Source organism: Gymnodraco acuticeps, unplaced genomic scaffold, assembly GCF_902827175.1.
Source record: "Gymnodraco acuticeps unplaced genomic scaffold, fGymAcu1.1, whole genome shotgun sequence".
Taxonomy (NCBI): Eukaryota; Metazoa; Chordata; class Actinopteri; order Perciformes; family Bathydraconidae; genus Gymnodraco; species Gymnodraco acuticeps.
Genome location: NW_022992269.1, coordinates 210,154 through 227,803, shown reverse-complemented (window position 1 = coordinate 227,803; position 17,650 = coordinate 210,154). Strand labels below are relative to the sequence as shown.

The 17,650-nt window shown below is 39.2% G+C and overlaps 3 protein-coding genes across 4 annotated transcripts; 1 reads left to right on the top strand and 2 right to left on the bottom strand.

Annotated features, from left to right (window-relative positions):
* Nucleotides 1-179: 179 nt before the first annotated feature.
* Nucleotides 180-8,697, bottom strand: shda (Src homology 2 domain containing transforming protein D, a). Of its 2 annotated transcripts, XM_034207251.1 has the most exons (8): nt 8,512-8,697; nt 7,008-7,257; nt 6,715-6,816; nt 6,367-6,529; nt 4,848-5,105; nt 4,585-4,759; nt 2,913-3,032; nt 1,045-1,231 (listed from the first exon to the last, which is right to left on the bottom strand). In XM_034207251.1, the coding sequence occupies exons 2-8, from the start codon at nt 7,251-7,253 to the stop codon at nt 1,045-1,047; spliced, it is 1,251 nt and encodes a 416-aa protein (XP_034063142.1). In that variant the 5' UTR covers nt 7,254-7,257; nt 8,512-8,697. The 2 variants fall into 2 exon arrangements, with proteins under 2 accessions (XP_034063143.1, XP_034063142.1); XM_034207252.1 differs by lacking the exon at nt 8,512-8,697 and having other exon boundaries at nt 180-1,231; nt 7,008-7,253.
* Nucleotides 8,698-9,774: 1,077 nt separating this feature from the next.
* yju2 (YJU2 splicing factor homolog) lies at nt 9,775-14,719 on the bottom strand. The gene is made up of 8 exons (XM_034207253.1): nt 14,578-14,719; nt 14,186-14,286; nt 13,054-13,198; nt 12,764-12,898; nt 12,495-12,676; nt 11,121-11,274; nt 10,587-10,758; nt 9,775-10,472 (listed from the first exon to the last, which is right to left on the bottom strand). Exons 1-8 carry the CDS (start codon nt 14,599-14,601, stop codon nt 10,351-10,353), a joined length of 1,035 nt encoding a protein of 344 aa, XP_034063144.1. The 5' UTR covers nt 14,602-14,719; the 3' UTR covers nt 9,775-10,350.
* A 1,503-nt stretch (nt 14,720-16,222) lies between these two features.
* On the top strand, nt 16,223-17,478 carry LOC117540530 (cocaine- and amphetamine-regulated transcript protein-like). Its single transcript, XM_034207264.1, has 3 exons — nt 16,223-16,453; nt 16,630-16,710; nt 17,018-17,478. The coding sequence occupies exons 1-3, from the start codon at nt 16,319-16,321 to the stop codon at nt 17,123-17,125; spliced, it is 324 nt and encodes a 107-aa protein (XP_034063155.1). The 5' UTR covers nt 16,223-16,318; the 3' UTR covers nt 17,126-17,478.
* The last annotated feature ends 172 nt before the right edge of the window (nt 17,479-17,650 follow it).

Sequence of the window (17,650 nt, the reverse complement as noted above, 5' to 3'; positions counted from 1 at the left end):
TGGTTGTAAATATTTAAATAGGAACTTACCTGTCATCGCCTTAACTTACCTCACCTTTAGATGAGAAATAACTTAAATATATATGTTGCCAGAACCATCTGTTTATATGACACAATCCAAATATACTCATATAAAATTCACAGTCCGACACAGGATGCAAAATAAAAACCAGCAGACTATTTAAAAACAAACACTTTTATTTTCAACACACATTTAAAATCTTATAAAACAGCACAGTACATAGTCTACCAAAGCTCCTTTAATAGTCATAATCACAAAGCAATAAGCTTTCGGTATAATACTGCTATTGATCTCTAAACTAGTATTGCAAAGAGAGTGACGTGTCATGTCTTTGGGACATTATGCTGTCACTTGGTGTTGTTCACTGGAAACATGAACTCAGGGAAACACTGCAAGGAAGCAGCTATATAACGAATCACAGGCCAGGGAAAAAGGGTTGATACTGTAACTAACACTTAAGATGATAATAGTTGTTTTGCAGTCAGAGCACTTTTTAAACTGCTTTGTACACTGTCGAAATCTAGTTTAAAAGCCCACACCCCATATCCATCATCTTGCTTGATATTCTTTACCTATACCAAGAAAAACACCGGTTCCATTATCCTTTAAGTGACCTAGTGGTACAGTCACTCTTTGCTCTACAGTAAAAGAGACCAGTCTTCATGCAATTTAGTGTAGATCCTACTCTCTCAGGACACATTTTTTAAAAAGTACTTAGTTATCAATCTTTCTATGAATGATTGCTGCTTTGAGGAGTCCATAGTATTAAAATAAGGGGATTTCAGTGGCAATACCAGTTCACAGGTACCAGTACATGAGGCACTGAGACGTTTTATTGAGCTGCCAGTGTAGTTACTGGGGTTATAGTAAAAGGAGAAGATGGCACCAAACAGTCCAATCTCTTGCGGGCAGTGCAGGTAGAATGGCGATGAAAAGGCATGTAGGAAAACAGGAAGGTAGTAGGTAAATATTGAGTATATATCGTATTCAGTAGCACCAGGAGAAAGAGTGTGTGTGTCAGTGTCAGAGGGTCTGCACTATGACGGGATACAGTAGAGACATGTGTTCAGCTCCTCTGATTGGCAGCTTGTGTGTAGTGTAGAAGTGGATGACCTCGGGGATGGTGGAGAAGGGAGGGCTGTTCTCTCCGAGCACATAGCGCCCGTCTGCAGAGCGAGTGAACTTCATGTGCATGAAGCCCTTAAAGCTCCTGTGAAGAAGGAGGGAAACAGATTAATATGTGTTTGTTGTTTGTGACATTTACAAAAGGGCATTTATGGGAACACACATTCCTAAAACCAAATGTGGTTTCTTGGAGTGAAGTGTTGCGGCGAGCGAGTAAAACCATCTGGAGACATGTCAAGGTATGCCTCTGAAACCCGACGGGTGACCCGCAAAAAAGGTGATTCGCGGGTGGTATTTTTTCAAACGCTTTTTTCCGGGTTCGGTTCTGGGTAAAACAAAGATGATGCGGGTCGGGTCGCGGGTGTTGCATAATAAATATATTAAAATAATAATAAATTAGTTTAATGTTTAAAATCCTCAGACCTCTCCCCCGCGGGACCGCGCATAATCATAACCTCTGCAGTGCATCAATCTGCTTCTGTGCGCGCCACATTCGAAATGGCTGAGGTGAAGCTCTCTAGCGGAGAATACAGCATTTTCAATAACACTTCCTCGAGAGCGAAATCCAACGTCTGGGAGGCTTTTTGTTCCTAGATGGAGGAAATAACCAACATCCCACGCTTTTTGAGACAAATATGCAACTGCGTGTGTTAATAATTGCACGTTTTCAGTGCTCATATATATGCGGGTTCGGGTCGGGTTGCGGATCTTGTGCCGACGGGTCGGGTCGGGTTGCGGAACTAATTGGCAATATGTGCGGGTAGCGGGGCGGGTTCGGTATTGCACGTCGCGGGTGCGGGTCTTGAAAATCAGACCCGTGCAGGACTCTGCTCTCCACTACTGCTCTCTTATTAAAAGGCATAAATGACCCGAAATAAAAAATGACCTCAGTGGGGTCCCAAATGGCTGTGGAATGAATTTGTTAGTAATTTGCAACAAATGTACTTTAGCTTGGAGAGTTTTACCATGTTGTTATTATATTCATCTCCTATGACGTTTGCGATTTTGTAAAATGTCATCAATATTTATAACACTGATGTAAACTCAGATTGATGAATATGTCTTATCAACTTCATCTAATATTCTTACTGCTTTGTTGGCTCTTTGGAGGACTGTTGAACATAATTATTAGAACACTGGACTAGAAAATAATCCACAGAGATCCTAGAAATATCTTGTATTTGTAATCTGATCTATTCACTGACACCTCCGATCACTATTCATGCATTTTTGTTTTGGTTGGCTACATACATGAGCGTTCAGCTTGGTTTAATCCACTCGTATTAATGAGTACAGACGAGAGATAAGTCCCAGCACGCAGAGGATCACTGGAAAAACAGCTGCTTTCATGCTAATTATTCATAAGTGTTCATAAGTAAAACACACTTGCAGAGAGGAGTGGGGGATGGGGGAAGGAAAAGGCAACACAGATAAAGCGCCTATATGGGAAGAGAGATACAAGGGCGAACAATGAAAAGCTGCCTTAGGGCTCAAGTCTGAGACGATTAGCACCACCCACAGACCAGAAGAGAACCAAATCCGATCAATTTGGAGACATTACAGTGGAATAGGATTCCCCTTTAAGAGAATGCAATTTTGAATTGAGACAATATGAGAAGCAGTTTTTTGGGGGCAGCTTACAATAAAACAAAAAAGAGGCTACAACTGTAAATGAGACCCAGAATGTGCATTACACTTGTTGAAAGGACGAATGTGGGACAGCAACGATCTGCAGCTGGACTCAGAGTGTGAGAAGGAGAGTATACCTGAGAGAGAGCGAGTACTCGTTCCTGCCGGTCTGGCTGTTCCTCACCAGGTACGAGCTCTCCTTGCACAGAGTCAGCAGACTCTCTGCCTCCGAGCGGCTCAGGGCTCCATGGTACCACCTGCAGAGACCAGGAGGAAACAACAGAACACTGAGATCCATGCAGTGTAACTCAGGGACTATTGCTAGCTAAGTTGCTTCAATAATGAAACCGCTACATGGTCCAAACATTGTGTGTCTGCAATACACTACGACGATGACAACAGGCATGAAAGAAGAAGTAGTTGTAAGTCGACATACTTTAAAAACAACTCTTAAATTCAACAGATCTTATTGTATCAATGCAAATAAAAAAGGTACGGTAAGCGGTTCCTAGCAATGGAAAATGTAATTGAAAAGCCCCCTCCCAAAAGGATGCTGAACTCATTAGACCAAATCAAATATTGTGAAGAAAATTGAATGAAACATAACAGCAAGCAGGTCTTGATCCCATTTAAATGTGTGCCAAGTATTTTGGATTTCCATAGGAGTTACTGCAGCTTCCACTGTGCATGTGAAGTGTTCAGTGCGTTACATCTACCTGTGTTTACAGGTAAGCTTTCAGCGGTGTCAAAACAACTTTCACTGATTTTCTGTCTAAATGTGTCGTTTCTTTTACTTGTGAATGCTTAAATAGCAGACTGACAGTTGGACATTGCGATATGTGGCAGTGATTTTGGTGATTAATGTATCCCGTGAATGTGCATTCCCACTATGTTGCAACAGTTTTATCCGAGACTGCAAAAAGTAAGCTTCCTTTATTTACCATAAAGCTCACACAGTTAATTTCCATAAAGAACAAAATGGAGGAATAACAGTGTACGACAAAAGTGAAAAAAGATGATAATTGCTCTTGAACAATCATTGTAATCAAAAATGTATCTGAGGAAAATATGTAATAAGAATACAATAAATAAATTAAACCTTTTATTTTGATCAATATCACACTGTAAAGTCATTTCCTCTCTATGCTCATATGTCGAGTTATGAAGCCATTAAAAGCTTATATTTCCCCACTAAGGATGAATAAAACATTACCACATTTTCCCACTGACACAGAAAGCCCACTAAGGAACCATAGAAAGAAAATCAATAGCATCCATAATCCTTCAAACATCACCATCATACTGTGGTGTTATTGGAGCCAGGAAGGTTTTCTCAGCGGCATGTTTGCGTAAATTGCCACACAATTCTTGCTGAAAAATGAATGTAATACGGCCTAAAGTCCTTACATTGACATCGGTATGTGCAATTACAAACCAACATATGTTAAAAACTGTTCTTTTGATTGGTTGATATCTCAGCTGAACTTTGATATACCTTGTTTAATTTATACTATCTTTTTCATTTTTAATCTGATTACATTTTCCTTTTCATGCAGTTTTTTTCCCCAATGTTCTACACTTTTCCTCTTTGTTTGAAAAGTGTTAAAAATCAACTTATATAGGAGTAAGTCTTTTAGAAGCTCTAAAAAAAAATTATATTTTCAAAAATGTTTACCCAGTGGGAGAAAAAACCAAACAATAATCCAGGTTTTTTAAATCTATGGGATGTGGGTGAGGATATCAAATAAAATGGCACTGCGAAATAAAAACAGCAGAAAGGATCTTTGAACATTGCAGATGTACACTTACACTTGTCTCTCCAGCGGCATAAACGGGTCCACTCTCTCTCCCAGGAGAGGAGGAGTGTCTCCCACCAGGCGCAGTGTAGTGGACTCAGACGCTGTAGAACAAGTGCCCGTCTTGGTGAGCCTGGTCTGATCTGTCTGAGCCCGCGAGCGCTCCCTTTCTGCCCCTTCAAACTGAACTATGGCCAAAAAGAACCATACAGTATGTTAAAAAAGAATAAAAAGAGTATTCAAGACAACAGATACAGATTGAGACATCGAGTTTACCTGCTAGAGCTTTCGAGATGTTGTCCTTCTTCCACTCCCAGGGCTGGTCGTACTCGTCCGCCGGCCTCTCATCATCCTGAGGCAGCCTGCTCTCCCTGCCGTCTATCGGGGGACGACCGCCCTCAACGCGCTGAGTCAGCTGCTGTGCGGCTGGATTGGCTCGGTGCTGGTGGCGAGTCCTCTCCTCGTACGGGTTATCGTAGATTTGGCCCCCATCTCCACTCCCAGACCTGTTAGTCATCATGCTGTGCTGCAGCTCTGCACAGTAAACAAAGAGTAAATTAATTCCAGCACAATTTTAAAGGGTCCCATATTGTAAAAAGTTAGGTTTCATGTATTTTTTTTTAAGGTAGGACTAGGTGATAAATTAATACTTTGAATCAAAATGACAAAGTGCACGCAGCGCTAATTTAGAAACAGTGCCTTTAACCCATACAGTCTATGCTTTAAACAGGCCAGACTTCTGTAACTTTGTGATATCCAACTATGCTACAAATAAGTAGAAGTGCCACTTAGGGTTGGGAACCGAAACTCGGTTCCAGGTGAGAACCGATAAGAAAATGCCGGGTACCGGGTACGGGTAACCATACAAAATACACAATTTTGGTTCTGCTTAACGGTTCCTAAACGCGGTAGACCCTGTATTCCACCGGGTCCGTCTGCGCCGCGGTGACCCGGTGGAATAGAGGGTAAGGGCGGACTGGCCATCTGTGTGTTCTGGAGAATCACAGAACGGCCGGTCGTCAGCGCCCTTCATTTTTTTTAAACGGCATCATGTAAGTTGCGCTGACAGGCGACAGAGGTCCACAGTTGCCCCGCAGCGAGGCTCCCCCCGCCCTCCCGTAGACATTTCACAAGCTCAGTCACTTCATAACACCAAAGATGGATCGTGGTGAACGCTCTAAAGTGAGGCTCCACTACACTAAAAAAGAAAAAGACAAGGCACAGTGCCTGTGGCAAGTTAATAGCTTGCCACAGGCATAGCTCAGTTAAAATAAAGCACAGCTATTGTGCAATACATTTGTATTGCATTTATATTTTTTATTTGTAAAAATGTCAGTTAAAGCTTAAAAGAATAAAGATATTTTTGTTGTCTAAACTTTTGACCTCTTTCTTTATTTTGGAATCGATAAGAACCGGAATCGATAAGCAGAACCGGAATCGGTACATTTCAAATGATCCCCATCCCTAATTCCACTATAATCACTCCCTGGCTGCATGGATGTAGCAGAGGACACAGGGCATATTTGGAAAAACACTGACCAATCAGAGCAGACTGAGCTATTTTGAGAGGGGGATTAAAGAGACAGGAAATAAAACTGAGCTTTTCAGACAGATGGCGAATACAGATATATTCAGACAGACAGTATAAGATTTTTGTTGTAGTAGAAACTGAGAATAAAAATGTCACTTTCAGAAGAAAAAAAACATGCTTGCACTGTGAATATGTAGATAGTCTAAAATTGTAAATATTCCAAGGAACCTAAAATGTGAGGGGGGAAAAGATCGCAAAACAAACCTGAGATAATCCTCTGGGCCTCAAATGGCTCCATATAACTGCAGCAGTCAGTTGGTGCAGATTTTGGCTCCCAGTTTGGTCTGCCTCTTGGGTCTGGACGGACATCAAATGGATCAGAGTAGTCGGTGTCAGCGTCCGACGCTGCTGGGGCAGAGGGAACCACCTTGAAATGGAGAGAGGAACAAAGCATCTCACTTTGTGTGTTGTGTGTGTGTGTGTGTGTGTGTGTGTGTGTGTGTGTGTGTGTGTGTGTATATTTGTGAATTATAAAAGGGAAAAAGCAGGGAGGGAATAGAGATACAGCCAGAAAAAAATGAAAGCTGATCACAAATAAAAAATGTTTCTTACAGGTTCCTCCTGTATAGTCACAGGACTGAGGGGGACTTTACTGCAGCCAAACTCCTGAGAGTCCACTTTAATAAGTCTGTGCTTAGGAGATACCACTTTCACCTGAAACACAACACACACACAACTTTAAATTAATCTTCAACACTCATTGTCCAAGTGAGATGAAAGTCTACTCTACATTGTCAACATCTAAACAGTATCTGGTAAAACATTTTCAAAACAATGAAACATTGCAGTAAATGCAAACTTTTTTTGTATTCACGTAAATGACTGTAAACACATGCATGCCATACCTCCAGACCGCTAGGCAGCACTGAGTCGAATGCAGGGAAAGAGGGAAGGCTCATTGTGGCCTTACAGGGGCTGAAGCCACCATTCTGACGCTCCTTATCAGAGTGTTGATACGGGTCCTCGAAATCTAGCTCCTTCTGAGCTCTGTAGGCCCTCAAAATGTCACTCTCACTGTAATCTGGCCTCGGGACCTGCGGAGGGTCACGCCTGGAGCCAAAGTTTAGGTAGTCCTTCAGCCACTTTGCCATGGATCTGGGAATTAAGTGGATATATTAGAATAATCTACATTATCTTTTTCAAGAATCAATTGGGACATGAACTGGGACAATATATGTTGCTTCTGTTAGGTAATGATGGATATATGGTATCGAGAACAATTAACTAAATACCAGACAAATGGTAAAATTGTAACCTTGAGTTAAAGTCTTATAAGTAAAGCCAGCGGTGGAATGTACCTAAGTACATTTACTCAAGTACCGTTGAGTGCGCTACTTGTACTTTACTATTTTCACATTATGCTACTTTATACTTTTACCAGACTACATTTTATAGGCACATGTTGTACTGTTTTACTCAACTACATTCATTTTACAGATATAGATACTTTGCAGATTTAGATTATAAAATATAAATTGACTAATACATTATCGTGTATTTCCATTGGTTAATATACCCAGTAGTGTATAAAGTAATGCAGATCAAGTGCAACATGAACAAGTGATGAACATATTAATGCACCACTAATTATAATACAATAATTAAAAAATATGAAGTGCCTAAATGGGCCATTCTGCATAACAAATACTTTTGGTACATAAAGTATATATTTGATGCCAATACTTGTGTACTTTTACTTAAGTGCAATTTTTATTACAGTACTTTTACTTGTAACTTGGTATTTTTACATTGTAGTATCGCTATTTTAACTTCAGTAAATAATCTGAGTATTTCTTCCACCTCTGAGTAAAGCAGGCTAATGATCTCAACGAGATTTGTATTCAGTTAGCATACATATCATTGGCTAGAGTTGTTAAATCCCTCTAAAATCTGGCAATGCCCTGAGAAATAAAAGGTATTGGCATTAATCAACAGGTCCAGGAGAAATAAAATGTCCAGCACCTCAGACTTAACATTATTAAATGCAAGATGACAGTGAGCTTTGATAACAAAAGGTCAGCGCTAGCAATCTTGCTAAATCAGAAAATCACAACCATTGACAATAGCTAGTTAGCATCAAGGGGTAAATTAGGGGATTCAATCAATCAAATATTAATAACAGCAGATTCAAGATTTCCTTTCAAAGTATCAGCACCAAGCGTAATATTTGACAAACGCTTATGATATGTTATATATTTAAAAAAAAAAAAAGTGAAAGAATTATGAGTCGTACAACTGATGGTCAACACTGTTGTTAATATGCCAAAACTAGCTTAGCCAAGTTAGCCGGATAGCATCTAACGTCGAAGCGTTTACTAACTGCTAACGGCTTTACTTCTTCACGCTCACCCTCTTTCGTTGCATTGACGGTTCCCGGTCCAGTTACGTCTTTCTGCTAACCATCCGGCGTTTCGTTTTTTTTCTCACGTTTTTAGGACTAAGAATAAAACATTGTTATCCGTGAAATCCGTCCTGCTGCCTCTGAGCCAAGCAGGTCAGTCAGCTAATGTTAGCCGGACCAGACCGAGACACAACACTCACTGACGACGGGCTTAAAGGGGAACACTGCGATGTTTTAACTGTGACGACATGAATGCAGATATCACTGTGGCTTGATCCACAATTACAACCATTTGTTTTACAGATGCAGAGACTGTAATGTGGACTGTTTTTGGTGGAAAGAAGTAAGTAAAAGTAGCAATACTACAGTGTACAAATACTCAGTTACAAGACAAAGTATTAGCATTAACATAAGTTCCAAAAGTAATAGTACTCGTTATGGAAAATAGCCATTTTAAGCACCAGATAGCACTAGTATGTTTTAAAACACGATTGTTGCATGAATGTATTTATCTCTTCAATGTTGCACTTGGTAAAGATGGGGTTTACTTGAATGACTTTATACACTACTATGGGGTAGCTAAACCTATACTATTATAATATAGTGTGCGTTGATTTAATTAATTAATAACCTAAATCTGCAAAGAAACCAGTAACTATATATGTAAAAAAATATGTTGTGGAGAAAAAGGTACATTAGCCTACACAATGTAGTGAAGTAAAAGTATAAAGTAGCATAATGTGAAAATACTCTATTACATAGTGTGTTCATGCATTAACATACTTAAAAGGTGGAATACAGTATAAACATAATACAAATAAAAACAATAAACAGCAAATATAAACATATCTACAGTAAAAAAATACACATATCACAAGTAATACATAATAAAAGTAATAATATTCTGGATAAATTACAATGTTCTATAAAAGACCAAAATACTACAGCAACATACAGATTTATACTACAGGAAAAGAAAAGATTTTAAAGAAAGGAGCAAAAAATAGTACAATTATGAAAGCTATTTGACAAAACTATTTTTAAAGACTATTGTGACACGTTTTAAAAGGCAATATTTTACACAAAATATATATATGTAAGAAACTGACTAAAGTAAAATATGACATTGGAGATTCCCCTCTGTATTCAGACTAAACCAGGAGGGTTTTATAAGAGGAAAATTATGACGGTGATAAGAGGATGATGATAATACATTATCTCTTTGAATTGAACTCAGCCGTATAAAATCACAATCAACGGTGCAAAAAAAATGATGAATTACATAATGCTTTTATTAATTTTTTGGAATCATTGCAAGTTTATAGTTGATTCTTCTTATATTCCTGTCTCTGACGTACATAAATCAATGTATGTGTGTGCCAACAGACATTTTGTGGCACAACAATATAAAAACGACATATTCAGATTCCACATTTAAGTTTTATGAGAGACATTAAAGGACGTCAAAGCATGTGAAGGACACCGGGTTGAATACAACACATTTGAATAAACATTACAATTTAAATCTGATATTCTCACAGGGCGAATACCACTTGCATGGATTCAACGTGTCCATGAAACAGTGGATTGGCTAAGGAATAATTGTTTTGTTCACTGGGTTTTGTCCACAGACAATATAATTCCCGCTAATGAATGCCTGCCAACACATTCACTGCATCATTAATTTATTTATAGAAAGGTTTTCATAGGATATACCCACGGACTGGGTTAACATATGACGCTGCTTTCTGTGCAGATTACAAAAAGGTCCACATCATAATATCCTTGATGCATCATTTATACAATTGTACGCCAATCAATCAAATCAAAAACCACCGAGCAACTTTTCATTCGCTGTCATTGCTGTCACTGTCTGAATACGCCCCCAGCAGGCTGAGAGACGATGACCCATTTTGTGTGGTAACAGGCTTGGAGGCATTCTTAGAGTCAGTCGTAGATGCCTTTGAATCTGAAAGACAAAACACACAAAGATGTGCTCATAGGTTTAATGAAGAAATAAAGTAGATAATGGCTTATATATCAGAAGATTTTAATTTACGCTGTGTGAGATACTGATGTTTACCTGTTTGTGAAGTGGGGGCTGAAGCTGCTGCCACTGGACGGGGTTTGAGGAAAGTCGCTGCTGGTTTCTTTCGCACAACCAGCAACCCAAGAGCCCCTTTACCTCCCAGTGTCCCCACACTCCTCTCCCAAGTCTCCACCTTGGCCTTCTTCACTCCTCCAGCCGAGGATCCCTGTGAAAACATGGCATTTAGTATTTGCATCGTTGTTATTGTCAACACTTTACCGTTAAAATCCATTTCAGTTTATTTTTAGCCAAACATTAAACTATTATGTCTTTGCTGGTAATGCGATGTTTGTGTCAGTGTTCAGCACTCAGGGCAATAGTTCATCAATGATGTGTATACAAAACAAGACATGGTTCTTTTTTGGCAAAGAAGGAGATGAAAGAGAGCATAATGAGTTTTTAGATGAAGACTTTCATGCAACAGGATGGATATCTTGAGGAGTATAACAAAAGATAGGCTTAAACAAGCTATGACAAATATATATATGTATAGAAGATTCATTTGTTGAATGTGGGCGGTCATCGTACCAATGCCTCTGTGGGTTTGAGTGTGGTGAGGATGTCTGTGGGTTTGTCTGTGCTGGGTTTCTTTGCCTGCGAGCCGCTGCTGTCCTCCTCCTCCTTCTCTGAATCAGAGTCAGAGTCTCTGAGTCTCTTTACGAGGGCACGATCCAACATCTCTCTGTGAAACAATTCACACACTCAGTTTCAAGTGATTCCCACTGATTATAAGAAGAATACACATGACTAGGGGTGTAACGGTATCCGTATTCGTCCCGTACCGTCACGGTTCGGCACATGCAGTCACATGGCGAATACGCCTTTTTTTACGAGTGGGAAAAAAGTCTGTCACTCAGGGCAGTATTACACTATATATAATCCAGGGGGCGGCATTGCGCCTAAAAGCCAGCCGCCCGTAAATAACAAATGAAGAACAAGAACAAAACACAACAAAACGAACACAATACATGAATAAGAACAGTTAGTAGCTAAGGCGAGTTCACACAACACACAGAAGCTAGAAGACCCACCTGCTTCTTTTAAATCAGCTGTGTGGGAACATTTCGGGTTCCCTGTGGACTACAACAATGATGGGGTGCGAGTTGTGGATCGGACGAGGACGGTGTGTCTGCGTTTTTCGACAGCAGTGCGGTATGCTAGTGGTAACACACGTCAAACATGCTCAATCACATCCGAGTCAGTCTCAGTCCCCAGCGAGAGGGTTTTCTCGAAGGCAGGTGACATAGTTACCGCCAACAGATCTGCCCTCACTACTGACAACTAGACAAACTCATCTTTTTGAAGAACAACTTGAAAATAGAGTAAAGCTTGAGTACCTTTATTTAGGCATAATGGCCTCACACACAAGTTAATTACACATGTTAGACATTGCTCCTAAAGGTACAGATTTTATTTTGTTTTATATTTATTTTATATTTTTGACATCAGGAGATGTTATACAGTTCTGTATTGCCTTTTATTGATTGTGATTCAAACACTTTATTATTTATTTTAATATTTTCAAGACATTCTTTTTAGTTGTACAGCTTATTTAACCTTTTTGTTTGACAGCCATTATAAATAATATGGCCATCTGAGTGTGTGTGTTACTGTTGGTGGTTTGTTTTTAACTGTAATACAGTTAATGATTCCAAATGTTAGAGTTCCTTATTTTCATAGCAAAACTTGCACTACTGTTACAAATAAAAGATTATGCATTTGGGACTTTTTTTTGCTTTTCCTTGTTGTACTGAACCCGTACCGAACCGTGACCCCCAAACCGAGGTATGAACCGAACCGTGACTTCTGTGAACCGTTACACCCCTACACATGACTAAAGGATGAACGTTTTTATGTATCTAAAGCATTTGGCATTGTGTGTTTTAACCTTTCCTCACTCACTTTGTCTCTCGCTCATCCTCTTCTTTCTCTCGTTCTTTCTCCCTCTTTTCGAAGTCACTGTAGCGGTCGATCATGCCCTCAAAGTCCACCTGAGCCTGCCTCTGGTTCAGCTCCTTCAGCTCCTGCAGGTTCTCCAGGACCTCCATCTCCATCTTTGAATCCTTTGTGCGGTTCTCCAACACCTGGAAGAGGATTGGGAAATCATTAACTTTTCATTCCAATTGCCATATAAAAAACACACAAACCGTCAATTCCATTTGAACACTGACCTTCATGGGGTTGTTCAGTTCCTCCTCTTCCCTGTCCTGTACGATTCTTTTCTCCTCCTCCTCAAGCAGTTTCTCTGCCTGGAAGTTCCGCGTTGCACCGTGCTCCATTGCATAGTCTGTGTTCTCAGGGTCAGTCTGTGGTCACGTGATAAGCAAGTGTGAGAGATCATGTTATGCATAATGCTTGTGAGTTGATACAAATAGCACTGACACATTAACCTTTAATGTAGAAGTATTTGTCTAATTTTAATAAATATTACAGTGATAATCATTCTTTTAAATAATCTCACCTTAAATGTGATCTCAGCAAGACATCGAGTGCATTTGATGTAGAAACGGAAAATGGGCAGTCCCATGTACAGCTCGTTCATAACGGTCTCTTTACGGGCATTGAACTTCTTCCCCTTGTAGATGTACTCGCCACATGTTTTACACCTGCAAACAACCAGAGAAGCATTACTGAAGACACCATAGTCAATGTGTTCATTACCAATTTGTAACACCCTTTCAGTGTACTACGTTCTTTAAACTATATTCAGAATTAGAGCTGAAGATGACATTATTTAACAAGTTTAGCTTATCAGAATGTCTTTAGGTTGGATGGTGAATAAAAATACATGGTAGTTCAAAAATGTTATTCTTCAATATTGACATTGGCCTCAATAATCAAATTTTGGTAGAGGGTTACCCTGAATTATACCATTAATGCACATGGATAGGCAGAACCTGTGATTTGATGTCACAGGCTAAGGTTTAACTGTGAAAGTAGATAAGTAGAGCACAATTAAAGGTGGGATAGGTAATTTTTGGAGCTTGAGTGCGCTAGAATTTGAAAATACATAGCCGGAACAAATCTGCCACTTCCTTACAGAGCCCCTCCTCCAACACACACGAACGCGCACATGACCAATGAGGGCACGAGATAAGTTTGTGCACAGATGGAAGGCTGACAGGCAGGTAGGCCATCCAGTTATTTTAGCCGTGCCGGCTCAAATGATTGGTCGTGCTTTTTACAGTACTACGGCTTCCACAGATGACATTTTTTTATGGATTTTTTGTCAAAGCACTTAAGATATTCATTGCTATCGGGATGTTAAGAGCATTCCATGGAATATAACAAAAAGTGTATCTCGAGCCTGTTTCTCAAACTTACCTACCCCACCTTTAAGGCAGCAAATTAAATGATCAAACAATTGCTCACTTTCTTTCTTACACTGGCAGGATAAGAGAATGAAAGACCCTTAGGTGTAAGGACCTTATTTCCCCAAGCTATCAAGATCAAATCATGGAATTTCACCAGGATTTAAATATTTAAATCAATTGTACCGTGTTGTTTTTTGTGTGTGTATTGAAAACAGCACACTTGACTGTGTAATGTTATATTTTTGACATTAGTGTGGAGCATGGATGAAACACACATACCTCATATTGAATGGAGCCATCAATCTGACCACATACTGACGATCTTTGGGGAGTTTAAGCTTTGGGATTTTGCATGGATCAAAATCCGGGGGGTAGTATTTCTGCGGAACACAAAACAGAGATGAAAGTGAATAACAAGCCAATGTGGTGCTATTTTATTTATTTAGGCATTTTATTATTTCAAAAACGTCAGTGGTAACAATAGTTACTTAAGATGTCACAAATACAAAGTTGAAACAATCATAACAACGCAAAGTTAACACATTAATCGCTAATGCTAATAGCTTGTGTAATTATCTTAACACCGCACTTAGCTTCAAAGCTAACACTAGCCTGGTTTCTTACACTGCTCAAACTGTTTAAAAAGAGAGGCAGGCTGTTTATATACTTACATTTAATACTTTTCGTTCAGACATTGTTCCCTGTGCTCGAAACCCAACCTGAACAATGAAACGTTAAAAAAGATTGAGAATTATTTCCACAACACTGCTAGCTGCACTGGGCACTTCCGGTTTTGTCATTATTCACTTCCGGAACTTCAGAGTGTGCTGCTGCCCCTCTGCGGCAGGAGTGAGGAACTGCAACCACAGCCATTAAATGATTTTGGAATTCTTGCAAAATGCAGGGGGATAGGGAAATGATCAGATACATGGAGACAATCACAGGGAAGTCAAATTTGTTTTAAACAAGTATATTAAGTAGAAATATTGACTTGTTAATTAGTTTAATGTCTTGTAATTGCATTGTTGAGGAATCTGTGACCCACATTTTTCATATATTACACAACTGATATGATACATTAAACCGTTGAATTTTGAATCTTGTCTGTTTGAATGACTCCTTCAGCAGGTTTCAGTTAATATGTAATCAGGATAAGATGTGTGTTTATTTATTTAGGTTCACGATTACATTCATCCATATAATACATGTTACATTGATTAAAAGTATAATTGAGTCACCTTTTTTAATTCAAAAACATCCACCTTACTGTCTTTGCTGTATTTCTACTGATAAAATCAATACTGGCGTTTGTAAAACCATTAACCACTCAAAACCATCACATTACCATGATAGACATCTTAAAATGGGGATGAATGTTTTCAAAATGCAGTTACAAAAGTAGATAGCCTGCTGCTTGTTCTGGCACATACATATGTAGCATATATAATATACAATAATAATATATTGTTTCAAAAACTCCAGATCCAGATCTATAAAACATGTTTTTTTCATTGCATACCCTGAATGAGTCACAGGCATTATGTATTGACCACTGACTGCCCTCCATTCTTCCTTGGCCTTAGCTTTTTCAGGAGACAGGGGAGAAAATTGGGATCAACATGGTGAAGTAATGGCCCCTCAGGTGTAACGGTGATTGTCATGAGACATGGGGTCTCTGACAGGAGTGGTGTGTAAACATATCCCTTAAGGTTATTCCTACAGAAGGAAATTGGATCCTGATTACAGATTGGTGTCAATGTGGGTTAACCTGAGCTCGGGTTTATTGGACAGAGGTGACAAAAGAAGTTAGAATCGTTTAGCAGCAAGACAGGGAAGGAAAGTGTCAGGACTTGGGTATAGTTAAGAGAACCCAGTTACGTTTTAGAAAACGTTATAGTGTTGTGTTGTTCCTCAGTTGATTTGACAGTTCACATTCAGATACACAGTTTTGTTCAGTGATGGTTTTATGTTCTGTATTATCTATTGTCTGATTCTGTCACATCAAACTGACTCATGAATGAGTCATGTTTAACTGAACAGGACTACTTTGCAAACAAAGACACATATTCATAAAGTAAGTACAAAGTGAAATTAGATTGTAAGCATGTGTTCAAAGTATGATTCCTACACAGCCACTAGATTACGTTATCAAATATGTTTTATTAAATGTAAATCCACCTTTAACCCTCCTTGATTTCCTCCTACCAGGTCACTTCCGCCAAAGATACAAAGGTTGTGAGCAGTGTCAGCGCCGGTCAAAATGGTCATTAATATTTCAGAGGGTGGCTGATGTCAACAGCAGCCTGTTTATATAAAGAGGGGTCTCTCGGTAGACCTCCACAGATCCACCGCAGACTTCTCACTTGTGTCCCCCGGTAAAGAGAAGGCTGCTAGTGTTTTTGTGTCAGCACCATGGTCAGCGCCCGGGCTCTCTTCCTCGCGGCCACCTGCTGCTGCGCCTACCTGTGGCTCGCTCGTGCAGAAGACTCCTCCCTGGAGACGCGCTCATTGGATTTCCCCCTGAAAACCCAACAGGAGAAAGACCTGGTGAGAGACTTGATCAGGGACAGGTGTGAAATGTGTCAGCAGAATGAACGAAGCCTTTGGTTGTGTCGATAGAGCATTTCATTTGTTGGATACAATTATTAATGGAGGATACAAAAAAGTAATAACAGCACAGTTGTTTTAATGAAAATTTAACGGTTTGCCTTTTTTCTCTGCAGATTGACGCCTTGCAAGAAGTTTTGGAGAAACTGAGAAGCAAAGAGATGCCTTTAGAGAAAAAACATGGCTGGCTGCCTTCGGTATGTACAATTAAACGTATTACTTGGGAATGGGTTACTTTCAATATATTTTTTTCATTACATTCTAAAACACGTATGCTCAGGTATAATACTTTTCTGAAATATTATTTCTCCGGTGCATAAGACGAAGCTGTGTATAAAAGGTATAATAATTGTATAATTGGCGTTTGAACTTGGAATCAAAGCATACGATTACTTTCTGACTTGTTCTTGCTATAAGACTACTTTAGACATTTCTGTTCGTCGATTAAGAAATTAAGTGTACAACCTGCATTTTCATACATGTATGTTGTTTTTATTGTTTCAGTGTGACGCTAGAGAGCCGTGTGCCGTGCGTAAAGGCGCGCGCATCGGCACGCTATGCAGCTGCCCCCGGGGGACTTCCTGTAACTTTTATGTTCTCAAATGTTTGTAATGAAAACATTCTAAGAAAAAACAGGAGGGATGTATTAAGTATGGAGTGAAAACATGTAATGCCACTGTCATTGTGAGAAAAATAAATGTAACATGTGGTTATGCCTAAAGGGCGATTTTCTTTTATAAACGTGGATTATAATATAGGTTTTTAATAATCGTTGTTATTTTTCTATGTAATGTATTTGTTGTTATATGGAGAGTCAAGTAAAGCCGTCCTAGCATCAGTCACCATTTAAACATAATTTGTAAGATACGGAGGTCAATAAATCAACTCAAGTGTCTGTGTCTGTTGGACTGTTATATTAAGTAGTATTTGTAGTATTATTTTAAAAATAAAAATGTAACAGCTGGATATTTGTATTTTCTCCACAACCGTCACATGTTGCAAACTTGCTTTTTATTACAGCACTAATACAATAAAGAAAGATATATTGATTCCTTTTGCCACTTGTAATGAATAATGCAGCGTGTTTCTACACATTCACTTCAGGGGGTATTAGATCTTATACTTAAATAAAAAAAT

Excerpts from the sequence above, each read along its gene's own strand:
- shda (XM_034207251.1), bottom strand. The coding sequence starts at position 7,253 with ATGGCAAAGTGGCTGAAGGACTACCTAAACTTTGGCTCCAGGCGTGAC. Across the intron at positions 6,530-6,714 it reads TGACTATACAGGAGGAACCT|GTGGTTCCCTCTGCCCCAGC; the intron begins GTAAGAAACATT and ends CTCCATTTCAAG. Across the intron at positions 5,106-6,366 it reads GGCCCAGAGGATTATCTCAG|AGCTGCAGCACAGCATGATG; the intron begins GTTTGTTTTGCG and ends TTTACTGTGCAG.
- LOC117540530 (XM_034207264.1), top strand. The coding sequence starts at position 16,319 with ATGGTCAGCGCCCGGGCTCTCTTCCTCGCGGCCACCTGCTGCTGCGCC. Across the intron at positions 16,454-16,629 it reads CCCAACAGGAGAAAGACCTG|ATTGACGCCTTGCAAGAAGT; the intron begins GTGAGAGACTTG and ends TTTTCTCTGCAG. Across the intron at positions 16,711-17,017 it reads AACATGGCTGGCTGCCTTCG|TGTGACGCTAGAGAGCCGTG; the intron begins GTATGTACAATT and ends TTATTGTTTCAG.
- yju2 (XM_034207253.1), bottom strand. The coding sequence starts at position 14,601 with ATGTCTGAACGAAAAGTATTAAAT. Across the intron at positions 12,899-13,053 it reads TTGCTGAGATCACATTTAAG|ACTGACCCTGAGAACACAGA; the intron begins GTGAGATTATTT and ends ACGTGACCACAG. Across the intron at positions 10,759-11,120 it reads TCAAACCCACAGAGGCATTG|GGATCCTCGGCTGGAGGAGT; the intron begins GTACGATGACCG and ends ATGTTTTCACAG.